General features: G+C 44.8%; 1 protein-coding gene across 7 annotated transcripts in view; it reads left to right on the forward strand.

Annotated features, from left to right (window-relative positions):
* ATG7 (autophagy related 7) overlaps positions 1–26989 on the forward strand; it is a 300602-nt gene that overhangs the window by 62396 nt on the left and 211217 nt on the right. For all 7 annotated transcript variants that reach the window (XR_013830150.1, XR_013830151.1, XR_013830152.1 and 4 more), the window contains exons 2-5: positions 14320–14492; positions 14969–15023; positions 21927–22044; positions 23890–23967. Coding sequence is in view for 4 of the 7 variants with exons in the window: in XM_079933862.1 (XP_079789988.1) it covers positions 14333–14492; positions 14969–15023; positions 21927–22044; positions 23890–23967 (411 nt within the window). In the remaining 3 variants the exon portion in view is untranslated. The remainder of the gene's footprint in view (positions 1–14319; positions 14493–14968; positions 15024–21926; positions 22045–23889; positions 23968–26989) is intronic.

The following is a 26989-nucleotide window of genomic DNA, read 5'->3' on the forward strand; positions in this document are numbered from 1 at the left end:
ACCCAAGGCCCCGTGTGACTCTTCTGGGCTTCATTGTAGACGCCTCACGCTCTTGACACTGTCACACTATCTGAGAGCCAGCCGGGCTCTCAGCACTGCCCACACGTACGTCCCTCCTTGTCTCTCACGTCTTCATTCCTCTCCCGGCTTCCTACCTTGCCTTTGACTTCACTAAGTTGCAGCCATCAGTCAAGCCTCCTCAACTTCAGTCGTTACAAACTTTTCTCCAGCTGACCCTATTGCTTTGCCTTTTATTCTAATTCTGTGAAAAAATGGTGTTTATTCTAAAGTTACTTCCTTTGCGTATGCTGAGATCCTGTCTCCTCCTTTTCCTCAGGACCTGGTTCCATCATTTGTCCCATTTCTTTCCTGTTTAACTTATCCCTCTAATTTAAATATCCTGTTTACTCTAATTTTCAAAAACATCAAAACATCCTCCCATTAATCTCTGCTGTACCCTGTCACACCTCTTTTTCCCACCCACTTTTCTTGGACAAGGTGCCACCTCTACTTCCTGAAGTCATCATTCACTGAAATTCTACTTCTGCATCACCCCTCCCCCAAAACTGCTGTCCTCAAAGTCATCAGGCCTTGGTGTTGCCAGAACCCCTGAACTCTTTTCCTTCCTTATTTTTTGCGTTCTCAGCACGTCTGACGTTGCCGATACTCCTTCACTTATAAAATCCACTCCTGCTTTGAACTCTCTCTCTGGCCGTTTCCCCTCAGTTTCCATTGTGGGCTCTTTTCCTCCTTTTGTCCTTTAAATGCTAGTTTTCTTCAAGGCCCTGCCTTCTACTCATTGCTCTTCTCAAGCACAGTGTGAGCTCTCACTTCTGTGCCAGTGACCACTGCTCTGGACCTTGAGTCCAGATCTCTCCTGAATGCCAGCCCTAAAACTCAGCGAGTCCGAAACTAAGCTCATCATCTTCTCTCCAAACCTGTGGTTCTCTCTCCATTCTTTACGCTCCCTCATTCACTTTCTGCATTTATTCATTCCAGTGAGTAAACATTATGAACCCTGGGAGCCATCTTGGACTTTTTCCTCTCATCCCATCCCTCCCTTCCTCCTTCCCAGCCTGGGCAGTCATCAGAGTTCTACAGGTTTCCTCCCTTGATATCTCCTGACATGTTTTCGCTTCCATTTCCTCTCCCACTGCCTTAGGCCCTTCTCACTTCCTGCCTATATTCCTGCCCAGCCTCTGAGCTGGTTGCCCTGCCTCAGCAGTCTGGCCCTAACTGGTGCTGGAGTGCCCTTTCTAAAATACAGACCTTGGCTAAAATACAAATCAGTAGCTCTTCATGGAAGACCTTTCATGATTTGGCATTCACCTGCTTTTCTGGTGTGGTTTCCAGCTACTCTGCCACACGAACCTTTTCTTCTCGCCATACAGAACTCTTTGTGTTTTCTGAAACATATCATGCTATTTCCTTTGTTCATAGACTCAGTCACCAGCAGGTATATTTTGGGCACCTGTGAGGTGCTAGTAATGAGTCAGGTGCTGGGAAAACAGTGACGGATGGAGGACAATGAGAAACTGACACACTTCCTTTCTCAAAGAGCTTTTCTCCTAGTAGGGAAGACTGACATTCATCAGTATATATAAAATAACTGCACATGTGATGTGAAGCGGGAGGTAATGGTGCTCTTTGTGGGTAGAGTACAGGAGAACTGACCTAAGCAGGAGACGAGGGAGTCAGGGAAGGCTTCCCTCTACTGATGGTTGAGCTCAGATTTGATGGGAGAAGAGGCATTAAGTAGACGCTGGGCATGTGGATGGACAAGAACATTCTAAGCTTGTGCAGAGGCCATGGGGGTGTTTCTAGAATTGGAGACGTGGAACTGAGGCAGCTTCCTCCTTTTGCCTGGAGTGTCCCTACTCCCCACTGTAGGCTTCCTCATCCAGTGGGACTGGCTTGGGCTGGTGCTGCCGACCACTCCCCTCTCCCAACCATCCAAAGGACATTTGGAAGTGTGTGGAGCTGTTGTATTTTGTGACATGACCACGGGGCATTACTGCATTTAAGAGGGTACCAGGGGTGCTAGACATTCTGCAATGTGTGGGGCTAGCAGCAAATGAAAAAGGATTGTCCCACCCAACATGTCAAGTGGTGTCCCTGTTGAGGATCCACTTTTCGAAATCTGGGCTCGAGGGTTTCCTCCTCCTCCCACAGCGCCCTGCTGAAATGCTTTCACCACACTTAACTGTGCTCGTGTTACCCGCAGCTTTGCTCTGTTGTCATTCCTGGTCTGTCTTACCCTCAAAACCGTTAGCTCCTTAAAGGCGGGGATCATGGCTTTTTGCCATTGAGTCCTGAGATACAGCATAGGGACTAGTAGGTCATATAAATGTTTACTGAAGTAATAATGAAATGGAAACCCCAGTGTTTTTGGCATGTGCTTTGTTGATGATATTACTCTTCCCTTTGAGTGCCTCCTGTGTGCCAGATACATGCATTTTCTAGTTGAATCCTGTCAATAATTCTGCACCACAGGTGGTGTCCTATCTTACAGATGAGAAAACAGGCTCAGAGAAGGAAAATGACTTGCCCAAGGTTGTGTGGCTTGAAGTAGTAGAGGTGGGCTTTGAACCCGGGTCTCTCTGGCTCATGAAGCTACACCCTTCTGTCTACCATACCAACTCCAGCGTATCAGACTACATTGTTGTCCAGTTGTTTTTTTGGACTGAGATTTAAGACCCTAGATTTCCCTCTGTGAAAATTTTAATCTTGGTAAATAGACCTGTCATTCCAGGTGGTCAGAATCTTTTATTGTGAATTATGTTATCTGTTATAGTGCCTGTTCCTTCTTGCTTCATGTCATATGTAGAATTGATAAGCAAACCTGTATCGTTATCCAAGTCACTGGTTATATGTGGTTATAAGAATATCTTACTGAATGTATTTGTTTATGTGTCAGCTTCCCTGCTGTAACAAGGTTCAGCACGCATAGAATACTTGGTAAATATTGATGAATATTCATTCACGTAGATAAGTAAAATAAAAATAAATTGGCTATAGGCCCCGAGACTGAGCCAAAGACATCCCTGTTAGCTCCTTTCTTATTAACATCAGTTCATTACTTAAGCAACACCGTTTGAATAAGATTATTTTTACCAGTTTTAAATCCTTCTAATTATGTCAGTGTCCAATTCTACATCTTCATCTTGTCTACTAGGCTATCTGAAGAAGACTTGTCAGAGACCTTGCTGAGGTCCACATAGTTTGTCTCCTTTGTCTATGGTTCTTCCATAATCAAGGCAGAAATGCAGTAACTCTGTTGTGACTTGTTCTTGGAGAAACCATAGTGGTCTTTTGTGAATACTCTGGGTTGCTGCATACAGTTGTGGAGGTGGTACACTGCACAAGAGGCCAGATCTAAGAGGCCAGATCTTTTTTTTTTCTTTTCTTTTTTATTGGAGTATAATTGCTTTACAGTGGTGTGTTAGTTTCTGCTTTATAACAAAGTGAATCAGTTATACATATACATATGTTCCCATATCTCTTCCCAAGAGGGTTCCATTTAGATCATAGGCGTCATGGGTGTATTTTGTACTGACAGTTTTCTGGCAGGCAAGGGTAAAGATATCTTGAGCTAACTCAATCAATATATTAAACAACAATTTTCTCAGAAGAGGAGGTAAAATGTCTTGAGGAAGGTGTGTAATTTTCTTATTGTACAAAGATGCGATGTGAACCAGAATGGACTATATGACAGCTTTCCTGGGAACAGATTCTCTGTCCAGTGGGTTGTAGCATCCATCTATGTTCTCATCTTTGGAAATCAAATATTTTGAAAATCTGAAATCAAGTGTTTGCTTGGCCCAGTTTTTTAGCACCTCTCATTTTCCAGGACTCCTTAAAGATCACCAGAAATGAAATAAAGACTGTTACTCAGAAGCAAGCCTTCATACTTCAGCCAGCTTTTAGGAAACCATCATGGATTTTAGTTGTGGGTTGACCTAAGGGCTCCTTAGCGATTCAGGTGAATCCAGGTGGCTGTCCCTCATGTACAGAAGGGACCAAGGTGACACTGTTGGTTGGTGAACGTAACACAGAGGACTCAAAAGTGGGCACAGTGTTCTCCATCTTCCTTGTATGATCTCCTCTCTCCTCTTGCCCATGTTTTTCTCAGCTTTTACTCTCACTCTCTCATAGGCTTGCCACAGCCCACAATACTGGTATCCAGGGTATCCATGCTCAAAAACTGAGCCTGAACGAGACAGCAGATTGTATGTGAAGGTTGAAGTTACTATAGCAGAGGGAAAACAAAATAAAACAAAAGAAGAACAACTCCCAGAAGTAACTATTGAGAATGAAGGTTACAGTTTGAGCCTGTGGAGGCGATTGCCAGTTCCCTGGTTGACCTCCTGAAGAAGCAAATAACGTGGATCCTGTTGGGGCAGAGGTGGCGCACGGGGGTGAGGGAGACAACCAGTCCATAAGAGCAGTTATCCTGCCTGCTCATATCAGTTGTTACCACCTAATAGCACAGGCCCCACAAAAGCCATTTGGGGTGACTTGGTGTCTTGCAGAGGCATCAGTTTGGCTCAGGGGCATCTTGACTCTAATGAAGTTTTTAAAAAGAATTGAGGCTTCTGTACCCAGCTGGTTCCCCTGTAGGAGTCCTGGGTTTTCATCTTCTGGTAAAGCATACTTTTTCTTCTACGTTTGGAACTTTCCCCCCCTCCTTTTGGAAGGGAAGGCTTTTTAAACCTCCTTCTTTAGCAGCCTTGCAAATTATTTCCAAAACTCCTGAAGTTGCAAAAACATCATTGCCCTACAAAACGGGCATTGGCTCTGCATGCCAGAGGAGCCCTCTCCCCACTCCTGGCGATGTCCACCGCCTTTTTACCCATCAGCAGCTAAGAACATATTCTGTTTGTCAGTGGGACTTGGTCATGTGGTTTGGTGCTTATTTTAATGACTGCCAGAGCTCGCAGCCCCGCAGCTGGGAAAATGAGAACAGAAGTCTGCTCTGCGTGCTCCATTTTGGCCCAAAGATGGTACTTGAGGGCCAAATCGTGGTTATTCTGGCCCTTCTGCTAAGTGAATGGCCCCATGCAGCCTCAGAGAAGTTGAACACAGAGTGCTCCTGACGCCTTAGCACTTGCTCCTCTGGACTTCCCCTGGATGACCTATAGCAGGAGGTCATCCTGCAGGTTTTAATTAAACCTCTGCTGTGTCTGCAGGGCTCCTGTGAGGGAGGGAAGACTTCTATGAGGCCTGCTTGAGGCAGAGGAAGTTTTCGCGATGAGCGTGGGGAAGGGCGACCACGTTCTCAGGCACTGTTGGCTGATGGGGGGGTGAGGGAGGGCGAGGTGACAGAGACTAAGAGCAGCTGCCGTGTGTTGACTGTTGACTAAGCCAGGCACCGGGACAGGTGTGTCACACACTTTCTCCTTTAGCCCTCCCAACAACCTCGTGGGTTCGGTATGATTATCCTCATCTTACAGAAGAGGAAATGGAGGCACAGGGGATGAAGTTACCTGCCCAAGGCTGCTTAGCCAGGGAGAAGTGGAGTCGGAACTCAAAGGTGGGTTTATCTGACTGAAGACCAGGCTCCCAGCTACCTTAGCTTTTAGCATCTTTTCTCTGAACGGTTCGAAGCTCCTCTGCCCTCCCAAAGCAAGCAAACAAAACCCCAAGAATGCACACGGGAAAAATTAAAGTGAGAGAAGTTTTGGATAGTCGGCTGGTCTGTTTCCCTCTTCTCCCCACCAGGGGTCTAGTGTCCCTAAAGGCAGGTTTGTTTGTTTTTTAATCTGTATGATTGTTGCTTATTTTCTACCAATTTTACTTCCTTTCCTAAAGTCCTATACTGGCTTGATATTTGCTGTGTCCAATCCTATAGGTGCCCGCAGAGGGAATACGGTTGGGCAGACTCACTCTAGGAAGCACTTATGCTCCAATTAATTTTATAAGTATTTTGCTAAACCAAAATACTTTCATCTTCAGCATCTTTAATAACAAAGTGCCAGAAAATTTATGGAAATGATATTTCATTTCCACTCCTTATTTAGAGCAATGAATTGCTTTTCCACAAAGCTAGATTTAAATAGGTCATCTGTTAACTGTTGAATGAGAAAGGAAGGTTCTTTGTGGGATTGGTATAGCTTGAATATGGGATCTTCTGGGTTTTTTTGTTCAGGTATAGCATACATATAGTAAAGTACACTCATCATAAATAATGTAGCTCATGGATTTTTATATATGCACATGGTTTGTAACCACTGCCCAGCTTGAGGTATATAGAATATTTCCAGCTCCCCTGGAGGCTTCCTCATGCCCCTTCCCAGTCAATAGCCCCACACCACTCTGTCATTACTCTTCTAACTTCTATCACATTGATTGGTTTTGCCTGTTGAATATAGAATAAGCTGTGTCTGTGCAGGTGCCTCTTCATATTTTATTTTATTACATTTTCAAACTTACAGAAACCTTACAAGAATAAGTCAAAGACCTTCCATATACCCTTCTCCCGGGGACTGCATTCCAATTTTATCCTGGTAACATCTTTCATAGCAGAGAGTCAAAGCAGGATCACGAATTGCCCCCAGTTGTCAAGTCTTTCTAATCCGAGGGACAGTTCCTTAGTCTTCCCCTGACTTTTAAGACCTTGACACTTTTGAAGTTTATATGCCAGTCCCAGTCATTTTGTAGAATGTTTTTCAGTTTGGGTTTATCTTGTGTTTCCTCCTGACTAGAGCCAGGTCCACTGTTTTCAGCCGAATACCATAGATGCCGTGTTCTTTTCATTGCCGTCTATTGGATAGCACACAGTGTCTGTTGGTCCCATCACTGCTAGTGTTAATTTTGATCCCCTTTCATTAAGATGGTGTCTGCCACATTTTGTCACTTTAGAGTCACTTTTTCTTTTTTGTAGTTAATAATTGTGTGTGTGTGTGTGTGTGTGTGAGTGTGTGAAGAGATACTTTGAGACTGTGAGTGTAGCTTTTAACTTACATAACCATGGGAAACCTTTCAGGGAGACTTATTCTTTACTACTTTTATTTATTTTGAGTTTTAGTTTTGGCCGCACTGCAAGGCATGCAGGATCTTAGTTCCCAACCAGGGATTGAACCTGTGCCCCCTGCAGTGGAAGCATGGAGCCTTAACCACTGGACTGCCAGGGAATTCCCTTCTTTACTACTTTTATAATTGGTTAAGTAAAGTTTCATTTAAATTGATTTGTATGGAACTAGAACAAAAAAATTTACAATTTGTATGGAAACACAAAAGACCCCAAATAGCCAAAGCAATCTTGAGAAAGAAAAACGGAGCTGGAGGAATCAGAGTCCCTGACTTTATACTACAAAGCTACAGTAATCAAGACAGTATGGTACTGGCACAAAAACAGAAATATAGATCAATGGAACAGGATAGAAAGCCCAGAGGTAAACCCACGCACCTATGGTCACCTAATCTATGACAGAGGAGGCAAAAATATACAATGGAGAAAAGACAGCCTCTTTAATAAGTGGTGCTGGGAAAACTGGACAGCTACATGTAAAAGAATGAAATTAGAATACTTCCTAACCGCATACACAAAAATAAACTAAAAATGGATTAAAGACCTAAATGTTAAGACCAGACACTGTAAAACTCTTAGAGGAAAACATAGGCAGAACACTCTTTGGCGTAAATCACAGCAACATCTTTTTTGACTCACCTCCTAGAGTAATGAAAATTAAAACAAAAATAAACAAACGGGACCTAATGAAACTTCAAAGCCTTTGCACAGCAAAGGAAGCCATAAACAAGATGAAAAGACAATCCTCAGAATGGGAGAAAATATTTGCAAACGAAGCAACAGACAAAGGATTAATCTCCAAAATATACAAGCAGCTCATGCAGCTCAATATCAAAAAAAACAAACAACCTAATCAAAAAATGGGCAGAAGTCCTAAATAGACATTTCTCCAAAGAAGACATACAGATGGCCAACAAACACATGAAAAGATGCTCAGCATCACTAATAGAGAAATGCAAGTCAAAACTACAATGAGGTATCACCTCACACTGGTCAGAATGGCCATCATCAAAAAATCTACAAACAAAAAATGCTGGAGAGGGTGTGGAGAAAAGGGAACCCTCATACAATGTTGGTGTGAATGTAAATTGATACAACCACTATGGAAAACTGTATGGAGGTTCCTTGAAAAACTAAAAATAGAACTACCATATGACCCAACAATACCACTACTGGGCATATACTCAGAGAAAACCATAATTCAAAAAACCACGTGCACCCCAATGTTCGTAACAGCATTGTTTACAATAGCCAGGTTGTGGAAGCAACGTAAATGTCCATTGACAGATGAGTGGATAAAGATGTGGTACATAATACAATGGAATATTACTCAGCCATAAAAAGGAATCAAATTGGGTCATTTGCAGAGACGTGGATGAACCTAGAGAGTGTCATACAGAGTGAAGTAAGTCAGAAAGAGAAAAGCAAATATCGTATAATAACACATCTGTGCGGAATCCAGAAAAATGATATAGATTATCTTATTTGCAAAGCAGAAATAGAGACGTAGATGTAGAGGACAAATGTATGGATACCAAGGGGGAAAGGGGTGGGGAGGGAGGAATTGGGAGACTGGGATTGACATATATACATTATTGATACTATGTATAAAATAGACAACTGATGGGAACATACTGTATAGCACTGGGAACTCTACCTAAATGGGAGGGAAGTCCAAAAGGGTAGGGATATCTGTATGTGTATGGCTGATTCATTTTGTTGTGCAGTGGAGGCTAACACAACATTGTAAAGCAACCATACTCCAATAAAAATTAATTTTAAAAATTGATTTGTCTGTGCATATTTCCTGTCATCTAAGATCTTATCCTGAAAAAGTCATAGGTTTAGAGACCCTTTCTGTCACATGGCATATCTCCATATGTTCTTCATGACGTTTTTACTCCAATCTCCATCTTACATGGTAATAAGCCTGGAGTTTGTCCTCCCAATCACAGAAGCCTGTGTTCTTTCTTTCTCTTGTTTCTCTTGGGGAAGGTACCCATAAAAATTTTCCAGAATTCATCTTAGTAACATTTCAGAGCCACTCTGAAAGGGACTAGGATATGTCGAGAGGAATGTGAACCAGGGTCTGTGTTTATGGGATTTACAGTCCGGTTGATGGAGGCAGGCAGGTACGCAGAGTTGAACGATACTCACTGTCCAGGTGGCCGGGGGGTGGAGGTGGTTAACTGTGATTGACGGGAGGCGCAGGACAGGAGTAAAGAGTGAGCGGCAGCTCTGGGAAGGCTTTCTAGAGCAGGTCACCTCTGTGCTGGGATTTGGAGAGCGCCAGGCAGTCACGGGGGCCGTGGGCGCCTTTCAGACAGGGTTGCAGAAGCAAGACAGCAGGTGAGTTAGCGGAGCACAAAGCAGCTCGATGTTTCTGTGTATCAGGTCAGAGGTGAGGAGGGGCAGGTCCCCCAGGGCGGTACTAGAGAAGTTGGGAGGCAGTAGCAGGGGTCCAGGAGAAAGTGTGAAGGAAACCGCCAGGGGTGCGGTCATGCGCCTGCCTCGGAGGTGGAGTGCTGCGGCTGCGCGCTTTCGCACGTGATGAGCTTCGGGAAATGCCAAATGAGCTTCGTCTTGGCTTAGTGATGCTCACATCTGTGTGAGAGTTCTGTGGAGACCACATTCACCGGTCCATCAAGACGGATTTGTGTCGTAGATGGCAGACGTGGCCTCGGAATCTGGTCTTACAATCTGCTTCACCCTCAGCAGCCCTTGCAGATCTCTACTGCCCTCTGAAAAGATTCTGCCAAAGAGGTCAGTCTCCCTAGAAACAAAATACATTATTGACACCTTCCAAGAATCAAAAAAACAGCAGCTTCAAAGATCTTCTAGTCCAAGGTCGGCAAATATGGCCCTGCCCAAGGCCTTTTTTTGTGCAGTCCATGAGCTAAGAATGTCTTTTTTACTTTTTTTAAGAGTGAAAGAAAGAAGAAAATATGACAAACTGTTTTGGCCTACAATGCCTAAAATATTTACTAGTTGGCCCTTTTCAGAAAAAGCTTGCCAACCACTGTTCTCATATGACTGCCTGATACCGTAATCCTCTCTGCAGTGTTACGTGGCAAATGATTGCCTAATATGTGCTTGAACACGTCCACTGATGGAAGATTCATCATCTCTTTGGTCAGTCTACTTCCTATTTGGACAGGCCATTAGTAGTTTTCAAACTCTGCTGAAATCTTGTCTCACTGTAGCATCCATTCTTTGGCCCTTTTTGGGAGAAGAAAGCTATTTCATGTCAACATTTACTGAACTAATCTATTCTAGGCACTGTGCTAAGTGCTGACCACAGATGAATAAGACAAGGTTCTTGCATCAGGGTTTCCCAGGTGTTATTTCTTGAAACCAAAGTGCTTGAGCTGGTCATCTTACATCTGTCATTCCCTCTCTTCTTGCCATTGGGTTAGGGCTTTTTTTTTCCATTATTTTACTTATTTCTGTATTATTATTTCACATCGACAGTATAAAATTCAAAAGGCAAAAGGGTTATACGGTGAAAATAAGGCTCTCCACACCCCGGTCTGTGACCCCAGAGCTTCTTTCCTGGGAGGCAACCACTGTTACACATTTCCTGTAGGGATTTGATGGTAAAGAACAGCACTAACACAAGGGTTGGGTCCATTTCGACAGGAACTTCTGATAAGTAACATACAGTGGCGGGTTTTTTTTTTTTTTGAGCTCTTGCTTGTTTAAGTTACCGAGCGTGACTTAGTTTTATTTCCATAAAAGCCTGGAATTTATAAGTTTGGGTGGTAGACGCAGCCCCAGGAGGTTTGTATTGCTTTCATCCACCTACTATTTCAGTTAAATCCTAACTGGATATTTTGGTTACTGCTGGGTTTCTTCTACTGCTGCGGTTCTTGTTCATTACAATTTCAAATCCTCAGAGCCTTTCCTCTTTCATGAGAAGTGACACAGTCCCGTCTTGTGTAACACTTGGGTTTCACATCCTGAATGCAACGTTGAAGTGTGATAGAAATAATCTTTTAGTTTTCTAAGCTAAGCAGAGGCCTCAGGTTTCATCTGCACTGTTCAGGGTTATATGTGCAAGCCTTACTTTTCAGGACACAGGTAATGTTTGGATCTAGGTTAGTTACACATGGATGACTTTGCACCTGAGACTCACTTCCTCTTCCACCAGAATTCCTTTCTGATCATTACTTCTTAAGTCTTCCCTTCTAATTTAAGGAAGATGGCAATGTGACATAGATGTATAGGTTCCTAAGTGATACCTTTATATTGAGTATCCTATTTAGATGTTTCCAGCAGATTCCTAATCACTTGTTGCTGCTGTTGCTTAAGAACTTTACGTTGCCTTAATCAATCAGACAACACTTTAGCAGCTGGACACCAACCACATCCTCTTGTGAAATAGGCTCTTGGGTTCTGTTTGGAATTTCTCAAAGACCAAACATGTCAGAAAGTGAAGGATATGCCTCTTATGCAAATTTCTTTCTTGGCATGCCCGTCCATTCTTTTCTGTGGTACTCCTGAGTCACTTTTTCCTAGCTGCTGAATAGAAAAATGGAATAGAATTTTCTCTTTTGTCACTGGCACTGGTAAAATTCCATCTTGGTGACCTTAGCAGGTCATCAAAATGATGATGAGTTACTGTTGACTTTTAAGCCTAAGTTGTGAATGATTGAAGTGTGTAGGGGCCTGATGACCCGTCCCACGGAGGATTTCAGATGAGATCCCTTTGTACCACTGCCTGCTGCTCTGTTGATTCTTATCTCTCTGAACCTCAGTTTCTTCTTCTGTGAAATTGGAGCTGTCTCCTCTTAGGGCTTCGGGGAGGAGAAAATTCAGGCGCACACCCCTGCTGCAGTGCCTGCTCCTGGCCAATACTCAATAGCTGCCACCTTCATCTCAGTGCCAGAGGACTGTTTACAGTTGAGCCTCTAGCATTTAGTGATTTATTGGATATGAGAGAGAGAAAAATGGAAGATGACTTTGAGGGTTCTTCGTGGCTGTATGGTGGTACTATCTAGTAAACTGGGACATATAGGAACATGGCCGAATTTTAGTGAAAGGTACGTTCAGTTTTGGATTTGTCAAACTCGAGATATCTGTGAGAAATTCACATCCTGGCTTTGGAAGACACTTAAATATATGGTTGGAGGTTAGCACTAGAAATACAGTCCTGAGATTCATTGGCATATAGATGGAAATGGATGTAGAAAATGAATAATTTTGCTTTGGGGAAAGTTTATAGATTAAGGAGAGGGCTGAGCATGGGAACTTTCAAAAACCAACAGTAGAAGGAAAATGCTAGCTGTGTTGTGGAGGAAGAGAGGAGAAAGCAGCAATGGAGGCCCGCTAAACCAAGCAGGAGGTTGTTAGGGTGTTCTAGACTGGCGTTTCTCAAACTGTGGGCCCTGGGCCATCTGCATGAGGGTCTGTTTCTCCACTGGGCTCTGAAGCCACAGTACGTAGGATTCACAAACTTTTCTGGGGCCTATGAACCCAGGAGTGACCCAAAAAGATGAACATTTTGAGAGTGCAAAATTATAAAGATCCTTTCGAACAAAAGCCAGAAATTATTTAATATGGGACAAGGGTTCATTTAAATATGTTTGAAATGATTTAGAGGTGGAGACTCCGAAAGTAAGAGTGACAGTGGCCTGAAGGCTTGAAGACAGCGTCAAACTCGAATCAGAATCACCCTGGGGCCCTAGTCCCGGCCACCCTCACCGTCCTTTCTCCCCCGCCCCCCAGCAGGTGGAGCCCAGACATCATTTTTTTTTTAATTAATTTGTTTTATTTATTTATTTTTGGCTGTGTTGGGTCTTCATTGTTGCACATGGGCTTTCTCTAGTTGCAGCGAGCGGGGGCTACTCTTCGTTGCGGTGCATGGCCTTCTCATTGCGGTGGCTTCTCTTGTTGCGGAACACGGGTTCTAGGCACATGGGCTTCAGTAGTTGTGGCTCATGGGCTCAGTAGTTGTGGCTCACGGGCTCAGTAGTTGTGGCTCGCGGCCCTAGAGTGCAGGCTCAGTAGTTGCGGCACATGGGCTTAGTTGCTCCGTGGTATGTGGGATCTTCCCAGACCAGGGCTTGAACCCATATCCCCCGTGTTGGCAGGCGGATTCTTAACCACTGCGCCACCAGGGAAGTCCCGCATCTTCATTTTTTAATAATCCCTCAAGGTGGTGAGAGTTTGAAAACACTCAGTCGGGCATTGTCTGGTGCGTGATGCCACAAATCCGTACTGAGGCAGCAGAGGGTTTAAGGACAGCCGTGTGCCCAGCCGCTTCGCAGAGCCTTTCGCCCTGCTCTGACCCACACTTGGCTCCTCTTTCTTGGTTTTTAGTGTGTTTATGTAGCGCTCACTTCGCATTTTACCATGTCGTCACCATTGGACCAAAGCTCCTTGTCTCTAATTCCAATATCTAACAAGTTTAGAAAACTGAAAGGGGTTTAATAACCTTGGCACAAAACTCAAAACCTCTCTGAGTAGATGTGAACTGTCTATTTTTTTTTTTTTTGATTTATCAGTCTGTTTTGACTGTTCATACATTCTACTGCAGAAATATTCATCTGTCTTGCGGCAGCTGGACAGGATGGAAAGTGACCTCATCAACTTGTGCTTTTGGAACTGCGAAGCTCCTGCAGTGTTGTGCTTCTCCCCCTGGGGTCTGTGTACCCCTGAGAGTGTGCAGGCCATGTGGGGAGTTACAGTGTACACATGCCTGATTGCCAGGACAGTCAAATTTATTTGATGATTTGAGGGGGAGAATGAAATATTAAAATATATATGGTAGAGTAAAATGCAAGTTTTCTGCATTTGAAAGACAAAACATGAGATTTCGAAGAAATTCTGGTACTGTGGTTAGGGTGGGGGAACTTCTTCATCCTCCTTGGCTGGGGTGTTCAAGCACTGCATCACTCAGAATCCAGACAGTTTGCATGGCTGTGATGCCACCTGGCTGGACCTCAGGTTTTGTGCTTGTAAAGTTCCCTAGGACAACACGGGTTGGCAGAAACTTTTGAGGCTATGACCATGTCGAAGAAGGAATAACACTAGTGCATCAGTCAGACCAACTTTAATGAGAAAGGGAGATGCACCAAAGTGAAGGCCAGGAAGTTCAGTTGTGTCGTAAGGAGACTAAACTTGGCAACATAGCCAGATTCCTCAGGTTGATTTCCAAAGTTGTGTCTTCAGGCACCCCATCTACCTCTCGTTACTTTCTGTTTGTTTGTTTTGATTAAGCCCATGATTACAAATGTCGTTTCTCACCATGTTTTGTGCATTGTTGCTGTGTTCTGTTTTGGTTTCAGCAGGCAGTAAATAATGGCGGCAGTTATGGGGGATCCCGGACTCTCCAAATTGCAGTTTGCCCCCTTCAGCAGTGCCTTGGATGTTGGATTCTGGCATGAGTTGACCCAGAAGAAGCTGAATGAGTATCGGTTGGATGAAGCTCCCAAGGACATTAAGGGTTATTACTACAATGGTAGGCGATGGGGAACTCCATCTTCTGCCCTCTTCTGTTACCTTCTCTGCCCAGTATAGGGTCAGCTTTCCCTCAGGAAGGGATGTCCTTGACTTTTATAATTAATACTATTCACTGGTTTCTATTTTACTTCCTGGCTTTTGACCCAAGTTCACTTTCACTCCTTTTCTCCTATGGGGAAAAGAAAGGGAGAACCTAATTTATTAATCCAAAGAATTAATACCGATTACTTAGTATTGCTGGGGGATGGGATTGGAAATATTTTTCCCGATGAGTCTTGTTTTGTATTCTTGGCAAATTCTTTGAATTCATGAAATTTGTCATCTTCTGCTATGTCCCTGTTTAGTTTGGATGACCAGGTATTGGATGGGGCACTTTGGGCTCAACCAAAAGAGCAAAATTACTCACAAACGTTTTTGTTATAAATGCCACTATTAATGACTAGTAATTGACTATTTGATAATGCTTCTGTCCAGGTGATTCTGCTGGGCTGCCAGCTCGCTTAACATTGGAGTTCAGTGCTTTTGACATGTGAGTATTTTTTGCTCAAAATATAAAATAAAGAACACTGTGTTTTGCAAGGAATGAGCATTCTTAACCTTCATCGTAGGTGGGCCATGTGGGGTACTACAGAAGCTTCCAGTGAGCAGGGCCAGCTTCTCATGATTCTCTTGTACCTCCCATGGCACAGAGACAAGTGCTAGAGGCTTAGGACTATCTGATTCATTCTTTCAGCAGCTATGTATCGCAGCCTATTAGGTACATCAATGAATGTTTATTAGGCTACTTTTGTATACAAGTCACTGTGCGAGGCATTGTAGGGATATACAAAGAAACATGACATATGCCCTCAAAGAGATTTTTTTGACTAATTGGGAGCCGTGGGGAGTTGCTGGAGAGAAGAGAGACATTTATTGACTTAATTATTGACTTATTTTCCATACATAATCCTTTCAGACCTGCCAGGTGTGGTTCTTCTCTCTTTTACAGATGAGGAAACCATGGGTTCAAAGGTAAAATGACTTGCCCAAGGTTACATGTGGCTAAATTTAGGAAGCAAGGGTAAGAGAGAAATAAACTGTATTTCTGAAGTTGCAGTCTGAGTAGCTGGGGGCATTTTGCTGTCTTCTGTAGAAACTGAGAAGCCAGGAGGGAGATACAGTTTGGGCAGGAGGTAAGTTTGTTTTAGAACATGTTGAGTTTGAGGTGACAGCGTCCAGTAGAAATGTCCAGGGAGCACTGGCATCCAGGAGGGAGGGTCATCCACGTAGAAGTCCTGAGGCTGTAAGAGGGGAAGAGACTATAGTGTAAGAAGAGTGAAGGGCTGGAATAGTGAATGGACCTGATTAGGGTGGGCAAGGGGACACAGAACTCACCAAAGAGATGGGACTTGTCAGAGAAGTAGAACCAGAGAAGGTGTCTTCAGGAAGGGAAGGGAGGGTCAACAGCATCAGAAGCAGAAGCATCAGAGTTCAGTGCTAGGGTTGCTGGAATTGTTGATTGGGTTGTTTGAGAAAGTAAATTCTGCACAAAAGGGTGGAGCAGAAACCATGCTGAGAGGCTTTAGGATAACTGAGAGTTGAAGGGTCAAAGGCTTCAGGGAGGGAGGGCAGCTTTTTCCTGCTCCTGCATGTGTCAGCTGTATCAGGTTAGGGAGTCTGGGGAAAGTGAAGAGGTGTTTGCTAAGGACTGCCTGAACATGGCGGTAGTCAAAGGTTAGGGCATCTCAAATAAAGTCTCCCTAGAATTAGAAAATAAAAATCTCTTCAAAAGTCAATACATTTTATTCCTCTATCACAATCAAATTGTGAAATTGAATTGTGCAACATGAATGGAAAATGATGTTAGCCTTTATATCTTTAAAAGGTATGTGTTGATGTTTCTTGTTCCCTTCAGAGCTTTCTTGCTCCATAAAAAATCCTTGTGATTGCTTCTGAAAACAAATTAAATCTTAGTTATCTGTCTCCTGTGTTGGGAAAGACTGACTGACTTTTGGAGCAATTACCAGATAATGAGGAAAATATATTCATTGTACAGCCTTGAATTATCTGGAGCTGGTAGAGGGGGAATAGCAGTAGTGTAGTCTGCTACATTAATCTGGAGAGTCCAGCGTTTATTGCAAGCTACCCTCGCTCCCGTCTATTCTGATACTAGACTGAAAGTTGTTATTTTCTGAGTTTCAATAATTTTATTCTTTGGCACAATTAATTATAGAAAAATGCAGGTCACAGAAGTTAGGTTTGATCTTGTTTCAAAGTCGAAGCATCTTAAACTTTAGCAATCCAGAAATTTTAGTTGAAGGAGGTAAGAAAATCTGTGATCCTGCAGCTATGGCTTTCACACAAATTGCTCTGTTTTCCTGGTCATAATTTGTGATTTGGCTTTTGAATGCTCGTGTGAGGCTCTGTGGTAGGTACTGGGGGAGATGAGCAAGAATAAGACATAGGAGCCCTGGATTGGAAGCTTGAAGGCCTGGTATCTGCAGCTGATTAACTGTGTTACCTGGAATAAGTCCTTTTCATTTTCTCAGCTTCAGTTTCCTCATCTGTAGCTCCCAGCTTCTAATATTCCTTCCAGTTTTAAAAGTTTGTGATTTTCTGGGTCCCCTTTTCTTAGGATGGTTAGTGCTGTGATTCGAATGTTTGTGTTCTTCAAAAATGCATATGGTGGGCTTCCCTGGTGGCGCAGTGGTTGAGAGTCCACCTGCCGATGCAGGGGACACGGGTTCGTGCCCCGGTCCGGGAAGATCCCACGTGCCGCGGAGCGGCTGGGCCCGTGAGCCATGGCCGCTGAGCCTGCACGTCCGGAGCCTGTGCTCCGCAACGGGAGAGGCCACAGCAGTGAGGCCCGCGTACCGCAAAAAAAAAAAAAAAAAAAATGCATATGTTGGAAAGCCAGTGCCCAGGGTTATCGTCTAAGGAAGTGGGGCTTTGGGAGGTGGTGCGGGCATGAGGGCAGGGCTCTTGTGAATGGGATTAGTGTCTTTCTAACAGAGGCCCCGGAGAGCTAGCTCTCCCCCTCCACCCTGCAAGGCCATAACTGGAAGCAGGCAGTCTGCAACAGGAAGAGGATCTTCACCAGAACCTGACTGTGCAGACCCCTTGATCTTGGACTTTCAGCTTCCAGAACTGTGAGGGATAAATATCTAATGTTTAGTAGCCACCCAGTCTGTGGTGTCATGTTAACAGCCTCTCAGGCAGACCAAGACAGTTAGGAAGTTTAATAAAGACACTTGGGGCTCCTCAGGAGAAACGAGGTTTTTGTATCCAAATTATTTTCATTATTATTGTTCTTTCTTTGCTTTTATTGCTGAACATCTGCATGGGTTTGTAGGGAAAATCTTTATGAACTTATTCATCCAACACCGAACGCTCCTTTTATGCAGGATGTGTAGGTGTTAGGAATAAAAAGGCTTAAGAAATGGGGAACTCTAGAGGAGCTCTGGATGGAGGTAGAAGACAGGTATGGGCATTACAGTGAATGCAGTGCTGGAATAAACGTGGAGAGTTAATAGTCATTTCAGAAATACTTATTGATTGCCTCCTCTGTGTCTTGATAATAGACTGTGATGGGCCCTGGACATACAGAGAAGAATAAGATACAGTCGAAGGGCTAACAGTCCTAGTACTCTTTAATAGATACCAAGTGTACCTCAGCTTGCACAGGACCAGATAAATCTCTCTTACTCTGAGACCCTGGAAGCCTGATGGATCTCTGCCAGTAGTTAGCAGCACAAGATCCCGTTCTCTACATTGTTTTAAGTGAGTTATCAGTCAAGTAGTATTTTATCAGGCACCAGCCGTCTTGCACTGGAGGGTGCTGTCTCAGGGTAGGGCATACTGATGAACTAGACCCCAACACGTAATGGCCCAAACACAGAGGAAGTCTCTTTCTTACCCCCTTAATAGTCCAGGGTGGGGATCCAGTCTTCTTCCCTCTTGCGGCTCCATCGTCCTGGAGGGCTTGCCTTTGTGTGCTGTTGAAAACTGAATTGTCACCTTCTGGTAGCAATAGATAGAGGTGGAGGAGAACCAGAGTGAAAATCAGAAGAGACACACCCACTCTCTTAAAGGCCCTCGTTGGGTGGGGCTGTGCATCACCCCCCTCAGATTCCATCAGGGAGAGCTCGAGGCCTCACCTTTCTCGCAGGGAAGACTGGGAGACATGGTGCTGAGAGCTACAAGCATCAGAGAATTATTTCTGTTGAAGGAAAGGAAAATAGATTTTGGTGGACAATCTCTATACAAATTTGAAGCTGGTAAAAAGAAAAAAAAGTCCATTCCTTTGAGGAACATTTATCTATGTAGTCATAGGAAAGATTTTTCTTTTCTAAGCCTCAAGTTGGACTTAATAAGAGAAATAGAAGGCATAACGCCTGCCCTCAAAGAACTTAAGTAGTAGCTGAGGAAATAAGACTCAGATGCGAAATCATCTGTGCAGGGCACAGGCTCCCTTATTCTCCGCTGTCTCGCTAGCACCTAACTCAGGTCTGACGTGTACTGGTTGCTCAGGTAGTTGCTAGTGTCAGTTGCACAAGCAGTCTGAGGCCCTGGCTGTCCAAACGGGATGTGGTGTGGTTGGTGGAAAGGCACCAATGGACTCTGTTGCAAGATGTGACGGACAGAAACTCAGACACTGTTACAGAAAGCAGTAAGTAACGCAGTCGTGCCCCCAGACCGAGTGTGACTTAGGTTCCCAAAGCTCCCCACGGGCATGTGAAGCTGTACACACGTAGCAAAGCTTTCTCCGGGTGTGAAAAGCGACCTCTGTGCTTCTTTTGGGGGAATCTATTCCATCCCGGCCACCCCCACTGCCTGTCTGTCCTGGAGGCTCTGGCCGCATGCCTGCCTTTGTCCAGGAGATTCCAGAACAGCCACGGTACTTTCCTGAGTTATCACCGTGAGACTGAGAGACATGAAGGCCAGATGTCCAGAGGGAACATCCCCAGGCAGGCCCAGGCTTTAGGCCTTTGTGGGATCCATTCTTTACCTAGTTAGTGTGTACATTTTTGAGAGTTCACTGTTGGCTTTAAGAGCTGGGGAAGATTTCTAATTCTGGTTTTTTAAAATCGCTTTATTGAGATACACTTCACACACCATAAAATTAACCCTTTTAAAATGGACAATTCGGCACTTCTTCGTATATTCATGAGGTTGTGCAACCACCACCACTGTCTAATTCCAGAACATTTTCATCACCCCAAAGAGGAGCCCTGTACCCCTTAGCAGTCGCTCTCCATCCCTCCCTCCTCCCTTTCCTGAGCGCTAGGCAACCGTGAATCTACTTTCTGGCTTTATGGATTGGCTGCTCTGGATATTCCATAGAAATGGAATCCTAGGAAACTGAACTCATAAATATCCAGGATCAGGATTGGGACTGAATTCTCTAGTTTCCAAGTCTAGGACTCTTTCCAGTCCTTATCTGAACCACCTCTTTGTAGAACGAGTGGAACTTGAACCTGGAGAAACTGCTAGAATGGCTTTCCCTTCCATTATCACTTCTTAAATTCTTTCCCTTGGCCGCCTCCCCTGGTGGAACTTTAGTCATGAAAAATGCTTCTCCTTTGAAACTCAGCTTGTCCTCGGTAATTAACTCGCACGAGGACTCGTGTCCTGGGAGTGTCGCCGTCCTGGCAGCTGCTTGCATGCTTGTGCTTTAGTTTCCTCTGCTCTCAGAGCAAGGCTTTGGCCTGGATTCGCACACCCGGGACATCTGGACTCTAGGAGGGAGGGAACCAGATTCAATCAGAGCATCCTTCCCTCTGTTTCAGCAGTCATTTCATAAAGCCACGTCTGAATGTGGAAGGCCTAGTTTACCACCTGCTCTGCTTCCTTCTTTTTCCCTCTAGGCTTAATCTTGTCCCTTTGTGATTTCTTTTTCTCCTCAAGACTATCCTTGATGTCCTTATCTCACCTGGATGAAGAATATTCTTCTATTGGGGTAGAGTGGTGACAAACAGCCTGTGATCCGCTGACTCGTCAGCTCCCGAAGGAAGGCTCTGGCCTTTGGAAGTTACTTCTCTCCCAGGACCTAGCATTTGGTGGAACCTCCACACCTGTTGCACCCCTCCACACCTGTTCTAGGTTTAGCTCTCTCCTTGCAGCGCTCCCCACCTCCCAAACCAATTTTACTCAGACTCCAAAGGAAGAAACGCTGGGTCTTTTAAACCATACAGCTACCATCAGTGTAATCAGTAAAAATGCATCCTCTCTGCAGTAGTTGTGACCACAGTATTCAACTACTAATGAAATGAGCACTGTTTTCATTTAGCATCTGTAACCTCTGAAACACAAGTTAATCATTTTAGAGATGAGACCAGCTTTTTCCCCATCTGAGTTTGTGTTCAGTATCATCTCATCCTTCTCCTCCCCTGACCTTGATTACTCTGAAGCCTTCGGTGACAGTGCAGAATGTGACACACATGTGGCACAACATGGCCACACAGGTGGCCCAGGTGCAGCGTGTCTCATCGCATTGTTTGGCTCCGATGCGCATGGGGCCATGCCCTGTAGCAGCTCCATGCACAGCCTGTTTGTGGCGGGAGAGGGCATGGGGTAAGCAGAGGAGGGAGGCGTGCCCCTGCCCTCAAGGAGCTTACTGTCCTCAGGGTGGGTGTGTGAATGTTAGTCTTGAAAACACTCTAAAATAAATTATGCTCATTACCAGAGAAAGGCAGGATGGATGGCTTCCTGGAAGAGGAGGGTTTGCAGCAGGGCGTTGACGCCTGGGAGTGCTTGAGTGGGGAGTGGGCAACACAGTACCTTAGAGTCAACCAGTTCTGATTTGAGGCCCCAGCTCTGCCTATTATGTGACCTTAAGCAAGTTACTTAAACCTGAAGTCAGAGAACAAACTCTTGTGAGAACTGAAACCTTGTATAGTTCTTGGCACAGAGGAAGCTCCATAAATCATGTTTCGCTTTCAGGTGAGAGATGGGAAAGAATTTTTTAAAATGGGAAAATAGCTTATATTTGGGGGCAGTGGAAGAAGAGCATGCCGAGGGATTAGGGGAAGGGAAATATAGAGGCTTTGGGGGGGGGGGTATAGTGCCTGTTTTTACCTCTTAAGCAATGATACTCATCTTTTTCTTTTTTGCGGTACGCGGGCCTCTCACTGTCGTGGCCTCTCCCGTTGTGGAGCACAGGCTCCGGACGCGCAGGCTCAGCGGCCATGGCTCACGGGCCCAGCCGCTCCGTTGCATGTGGGATCCTCCCGGACCGGGGCACGAACCCGTGTACCCTGCATCGGCAGGCGGATTCTCAACCACTGTGCCACCAGGGAAGCCCGATATTCATCTTTTTCCAAAGAAATATGAATCAGTCTTCTCTTTGCCCTGCAGAACACTGTCCTTGTCTCCCATTGTAGTCTGGTTTGTTTGTCAGTCCCTGGCTCTCTGAGTCCCAGCTGTGCCTGTTAACATGTTTCTCTGTATCCAGGAATGCTCCCACACCAGCCCACTGCTGCCCAGCGGTTGGAACGCTGTATAACACCAACACACTTGAGGCTTTCAAGGCTGCAGATAAGAAGCTACTTCTGGAACAAGCAGCAAACGAGGTTAGCTGGGAAACGTAAGGTACCTGTCATATTTTCCATGGTCCCACAGGCATGATGCCTCTGATCCTGAGGTGCATGACTCTGTTATAGAAGCTAGTATATAGCCAGTGTTCAAGCGTAACTGGGCTTCTGCGTTGACGGGAAGGTCAGGGGGGAGGCAGCGAGGCTCTCGCCTGGGGATAGGCTGGAAGGTCAGTGCAGGGCAGGGTGTGAAGGCTCTGCTGCTGATCTCTAGTTAGCATTTTGCAGCAGCTTGACCTCTCTCTGTGAGCTCTGTTCCTGTGTCTGAATGCATTTGGGTTCTCTGTTCTTCACGCCCCTTGAAGAGGCTTTCTGGTTCTGAGCACTGCAATGCTGTCATAACTGATCATGCAGTCTCTCCAGGGTCCTCAGGGCTGAACCTACATGGCTCCGTCTCATTTAAAGGCTCCCTGTGGCCTGGCCTCTGTGGCCCTGTGGCCTTTCTGTCCTGTCACTCTTGCCCTCGCTGTCTTTGATCCAGTCATAGCAAATCACTTAGAATTCCTTCCTTCACCACTTTTTGTTCTCTCCTCTCTCCTTGGGACATGATGTTCTCTCTGCCTGGAATGTCTTTCTTTTACTTCTTCACGTCTGAGTTAGTGTGAGGAATACATGAGGGGCAGTTTATCCCAGCCCCTCTAACACCACTTAGTCGATGGTCTTCACACTAGTCTTAGAAAAGAGTCTGATTTATGTGAGGGTCGTGGTCAGAGAGGGAAGTCTCCTGCCTTTGGCCTGAGGAGGGAGTCCTTCCCGTCCCCTGGGATGGGTGACCATGGTTGATTGACTCGGCCTGCGGCTCGACTGCTCCTGGGCTCCTGCTTTGGCTGCACATGTCAAAGGCCGACTCCAAAGAGGTGGGTCAGGTCTTAGGCCATCATCGAAAAAAGCACGTTGCTCCCCACAGGAATCCTATCCTCATCGCTCATCTGAGGCTCAGCTTCCCGCAACCCCCAGCAGTTCCTGCCCCACCCTGGTTTTTCAGAAGCGGGGCCTCCTCTCCTGTGGTCCAGCTCCTCCAAGGTTATTATTTCAATAGCAGGAACTTCTCTTTCCTTGTTTCCCTCTTCCACTCACATGTGGGCAATGGCTCTTATTGACACAACTGTTTGTCTTGCTTAGTGACACAAAGTTTAGCAACTAGTCTTCACTACTAAAACATCTTGCAATCAGCAGCCGCTGACCAGGACCAGCTTCTGCTTCCAGTCACAGTCCGTGCTGAGTATCCATACTCTTGATTTTTTTTCTTCTTCAGGGAAAGATAATCCCAAATAAGACTTTTAAGAAATCCCTGTACATAGTTCAGATCACTGCCTCCGGAGCACCTCCCTGGCTCCTTTCCCTCCCGTGTCCTTAGCTGAGGTCAGGGCTCCTCCCAGGAACTGTCCCCCCTCCTGTGAGGGCACCTGCTGCCTAGTGGTGTACAGACATTGACGCCTGGCTCTCTCACAGCCTGTTAGCTTCTTGAGGGTTGGGACTGTGTCTCCTATTTCTGTAGCCCCGATGTGCTTGCTCTGTAGTTGAGAATAAGTAAATATTTGTTGAAGGAAGTAACGAAGCCGTAAACAGGCTGGTTGCCTCCTCTGATGCTGAGCCCCACTGAGAGGAGGCTTCTGGGTTCTCTGACTTTCCTCAGTCTGCAGGGAGTGGGGCTGGGGGAGAGGCAGTGTGAAGGGGGCAGAGTGAGTGGTGACGCACATCACTGCCCATGATGAGTGGTGCTGGGCCTGCGGGCAGGAAGGGCTTGCTGCTGGGCAGCTCCACGTGTGTCTGGGAGGGAGGAGGCCCTGGCACCTGCTTTGATGCTTTTCCTTCTTCTGGCAGATCTGGGAATCCATCAGATCGGGGGCTGCTCTTGACAACCCTGTCCTCCTCAACAAGTTCCTCCTCTTGACATTTGCGGTAAGTCCACGGACTCGGCTGCATCTAGACTGCAGACTGCCCTGGCCAAGCCCAGTGCGCCAGTGGGTCAGTCTGCTCTCTTCTCCCTGAAGCTTTTCCCTTGTGTTAGTCAAGTCATGGCTGTTAAAGAAATGCTCTGTTAGTGGCCAGATGGTGCTGGCCCTTACCACTGATGCAAAATTAATTCATTCTTACTGATTGTACTGGTGGTTGTTGCCTGACTCTCATCATTTAGGATGTGACAGAGTCGGGTTCCAGACCACAGTTCATCATTGCTAATGTCTTTGTTAAGTTCAGCGCTGCAGAGCTCAGTTGCTGGGTCCATCGACTCGAGGAACAGGTAACGACTCAGGGATCTTAGCCATCCCCAGGTGGCTTCTAGATGAGAGGGGATCACCCTACATAGCTTGTCCACACAACTGTGTCTTTTTAAGAAAGAAAAATATTTTTTGCAAGTGAAACCTAATTAAAGTGAACCTTAAGGGTAGCCTTGAAGAGGAGAAAAAAATCACATTCGGGTAATATCTGCTGCCTAGGGAAGCAGGGAAAGGATCTGGTCGTGGTGATGGGGAAAGTGGGAGGAAGGTAAGGGCCGATTGTAGAAGTACCAGCTACATGCACACATGCACACGTGTGTGTGTATATACATATATATGCATACATGTGTGTATCCATATATCTACATATAAAACTAATTTATCCTTTATAATTATGTTGACAATATAATATTCTGTCAAGTGTATGTTCTTTAGACTCGGGTAAAAAAATGTTACAGTGAACAACGTCGGCCACGCTGATTTTCTTTTCCTCTTTATTTCTTTATAATACATTTTTTGGGGTGGGCATGTAAACGTACTGATGTTGACACGTATTAAGTGTGTTGGCTGTTTCACCCCAGGTTCATCCGTTTTGGATATTAACCCTCTTCCCTATATTTTTCTTCCTTTTTTCGTTTGCCAGTTATAGGTCTTGCCTTCTTCGTCCCCCACGAACTAGTCCTCCATTTCTAACTCATGCTGCCTCTCTGATGTACCGCCCAAGGCAAAGGAGAGAGAGACAGGGTCCACACTGGAAGCGATACCCCGGGGGGCCATCTACAAGGAGCACATTTTCCAACAAGTTAAAATGCTTTCTGTGTGATAGTGGCGAGATAGAAAAAGGTTCAAATTCTTCAGGGGATTACTAGGCCCAATTTGGCATTAGTAATTTGTAAATTTGAGTAATTTTGTAAGCTCAGGATAAATATAAGCAGTGCTAATTAAAGACTTTGGTTTTCTTACTTTAACATCAATACATTTTCTGTACCAAGAATTCTAGTTAGTATAATCTAATTGACAATTTGCATTTAACTGAGAAAATAGTCTTAGCTCCCACTTAAAGTTTTAAGGCATTTCCCAGAGTCATTATGTGCATTGGCCCTGTTGCCCTTTCTACTGAGCATTCTTAGCCTGACTTTAAAAAAATTAAAAGTCTCTGTCTTAAAAAATCATCAGACACAAAGGGCTTTATGTTTAATGTAATCCAGATCCTTTGTATCCCCAAATAATTCTAAGAAATTCAAGCCTTTTGACTTCTGAAGATGACTTGATGAAGCTTCTTAGAAACTGTGAAGTCCTTCATCTTGAATTGTTTAACCTTTTACTAAAGATCAATTATGACAAATCATTTAAATACAAAGAAGAGAGAATAATCTCTGGAGGTGTTTTCTGCTTTCCTTTCTACTCTTTTTAGGACTCAAAGGTACAGACACTTTATTAAAATTTCAGTTTTTCAGTTTGCTTTGCTGTTGTTAAAGGGAATTTGTTTTTAGTTGATCAATTAGTGGGCAGAATTAAAGACTGTGGAAACTATAATTACTAGACTTTTTCATCTGGACACACGTTTATGTGTAAGTTTATATTTAAAAAGTCATCTAGTATGACTCCATTTACTAGAAAAGCCCAGAACAGGCAAATCCATAGAGACAGAAAACAGACTAGGAGTTTCCGGGGGATGAGAGTGAGGTGAATGAAGAGTTTTCTATGAATGGTATTTCTAACTAATAAACCAATGGGGAGCTTCTGCTGTTGGGGTTTCTTTTTGGGGTGATGAATATGTTCTGAAATTGGTGGGGATAGTGATACAACCTTGTCACTGTAGTAGAAAACCACTCGTACGCTTTAACGTGGCGACTTTCATGGTACGTGAATTATATCTCAATGAAAAGTCTTCAACCAGCCATCCCCTCTTTATTCTTAGCAAGATTCGAGAGGAAATATTAAGTAGCCAAATAAACTGCATAGTGGTCAGTGGTAACGGACTGGCGGGGAAGCTGTCAGATACCCACATAACCATGGAGTCCTCCCATGTGAGTGACTCAGGCCACACCTGGTGTAGGAATTCAGAGGCGAGAGCGTTTGACCTGAGTGGGAATGGCATCTAGAACAGCCTCACAGGTCACTGCCCCTTCATCACCTCCCCTGGTCGGGGGCAGCCACATACACCCCTGAAGATGTGACCTCTTATATCATCGATGCTCCTTAGCTTGTGGAAGCTCTCCTGTGACTCATACAGCTGATCATGTACTTACTTTATCTCTGCTCCCTGCAGAGACTGAGCTGCCCGAGGGCTGGACTGGGTTTTATTCATCTTCTTATTGTCAGAGTGTCTAACATTTTGCCTTGTACACAGCAAGTGCTTAGTCGTTGACTTGAATTTCACCAACATGGCGTTTCTGAAAACGGCATTATATTATCTAAGGCATATATAGTTAGGAATAGAACATTGTAATAACTTTAATAGCATGCTTAGTTCATTCAGTTGTGAAAAGAGTGGTAACTGTTTGGAGGTCGTACCTCCACAGATGGTGTATGTGTGGAACCGTGGACAGGAGCCTAAGTATTGGAAGTAGAATTCTGCTCTCCTCTCTGCCACTTAGTATCTTTGTTTTGTTCAAGCTTTTTCACCCCTCTGTAAGCTTCAGTTTCCTGTCTATAAAATGGGACAATAACGGTTACCTCCCAGGGTGATTTTGTGTATTAAA

The sequence above is a fragment of the Stenella coeruleoalba genome (assembly GCF_951394435.1).
Source record: "Stenella coeruleoalba genome assembly, chromosome: 10".
In the NCBI taxonomy this organism is placed as follows: Eukaryota; Metazoa; Chordata; class Mammalia; order Artiodactyla; family Delphinidae; genus Stenella; species Stenella coeruleoalba.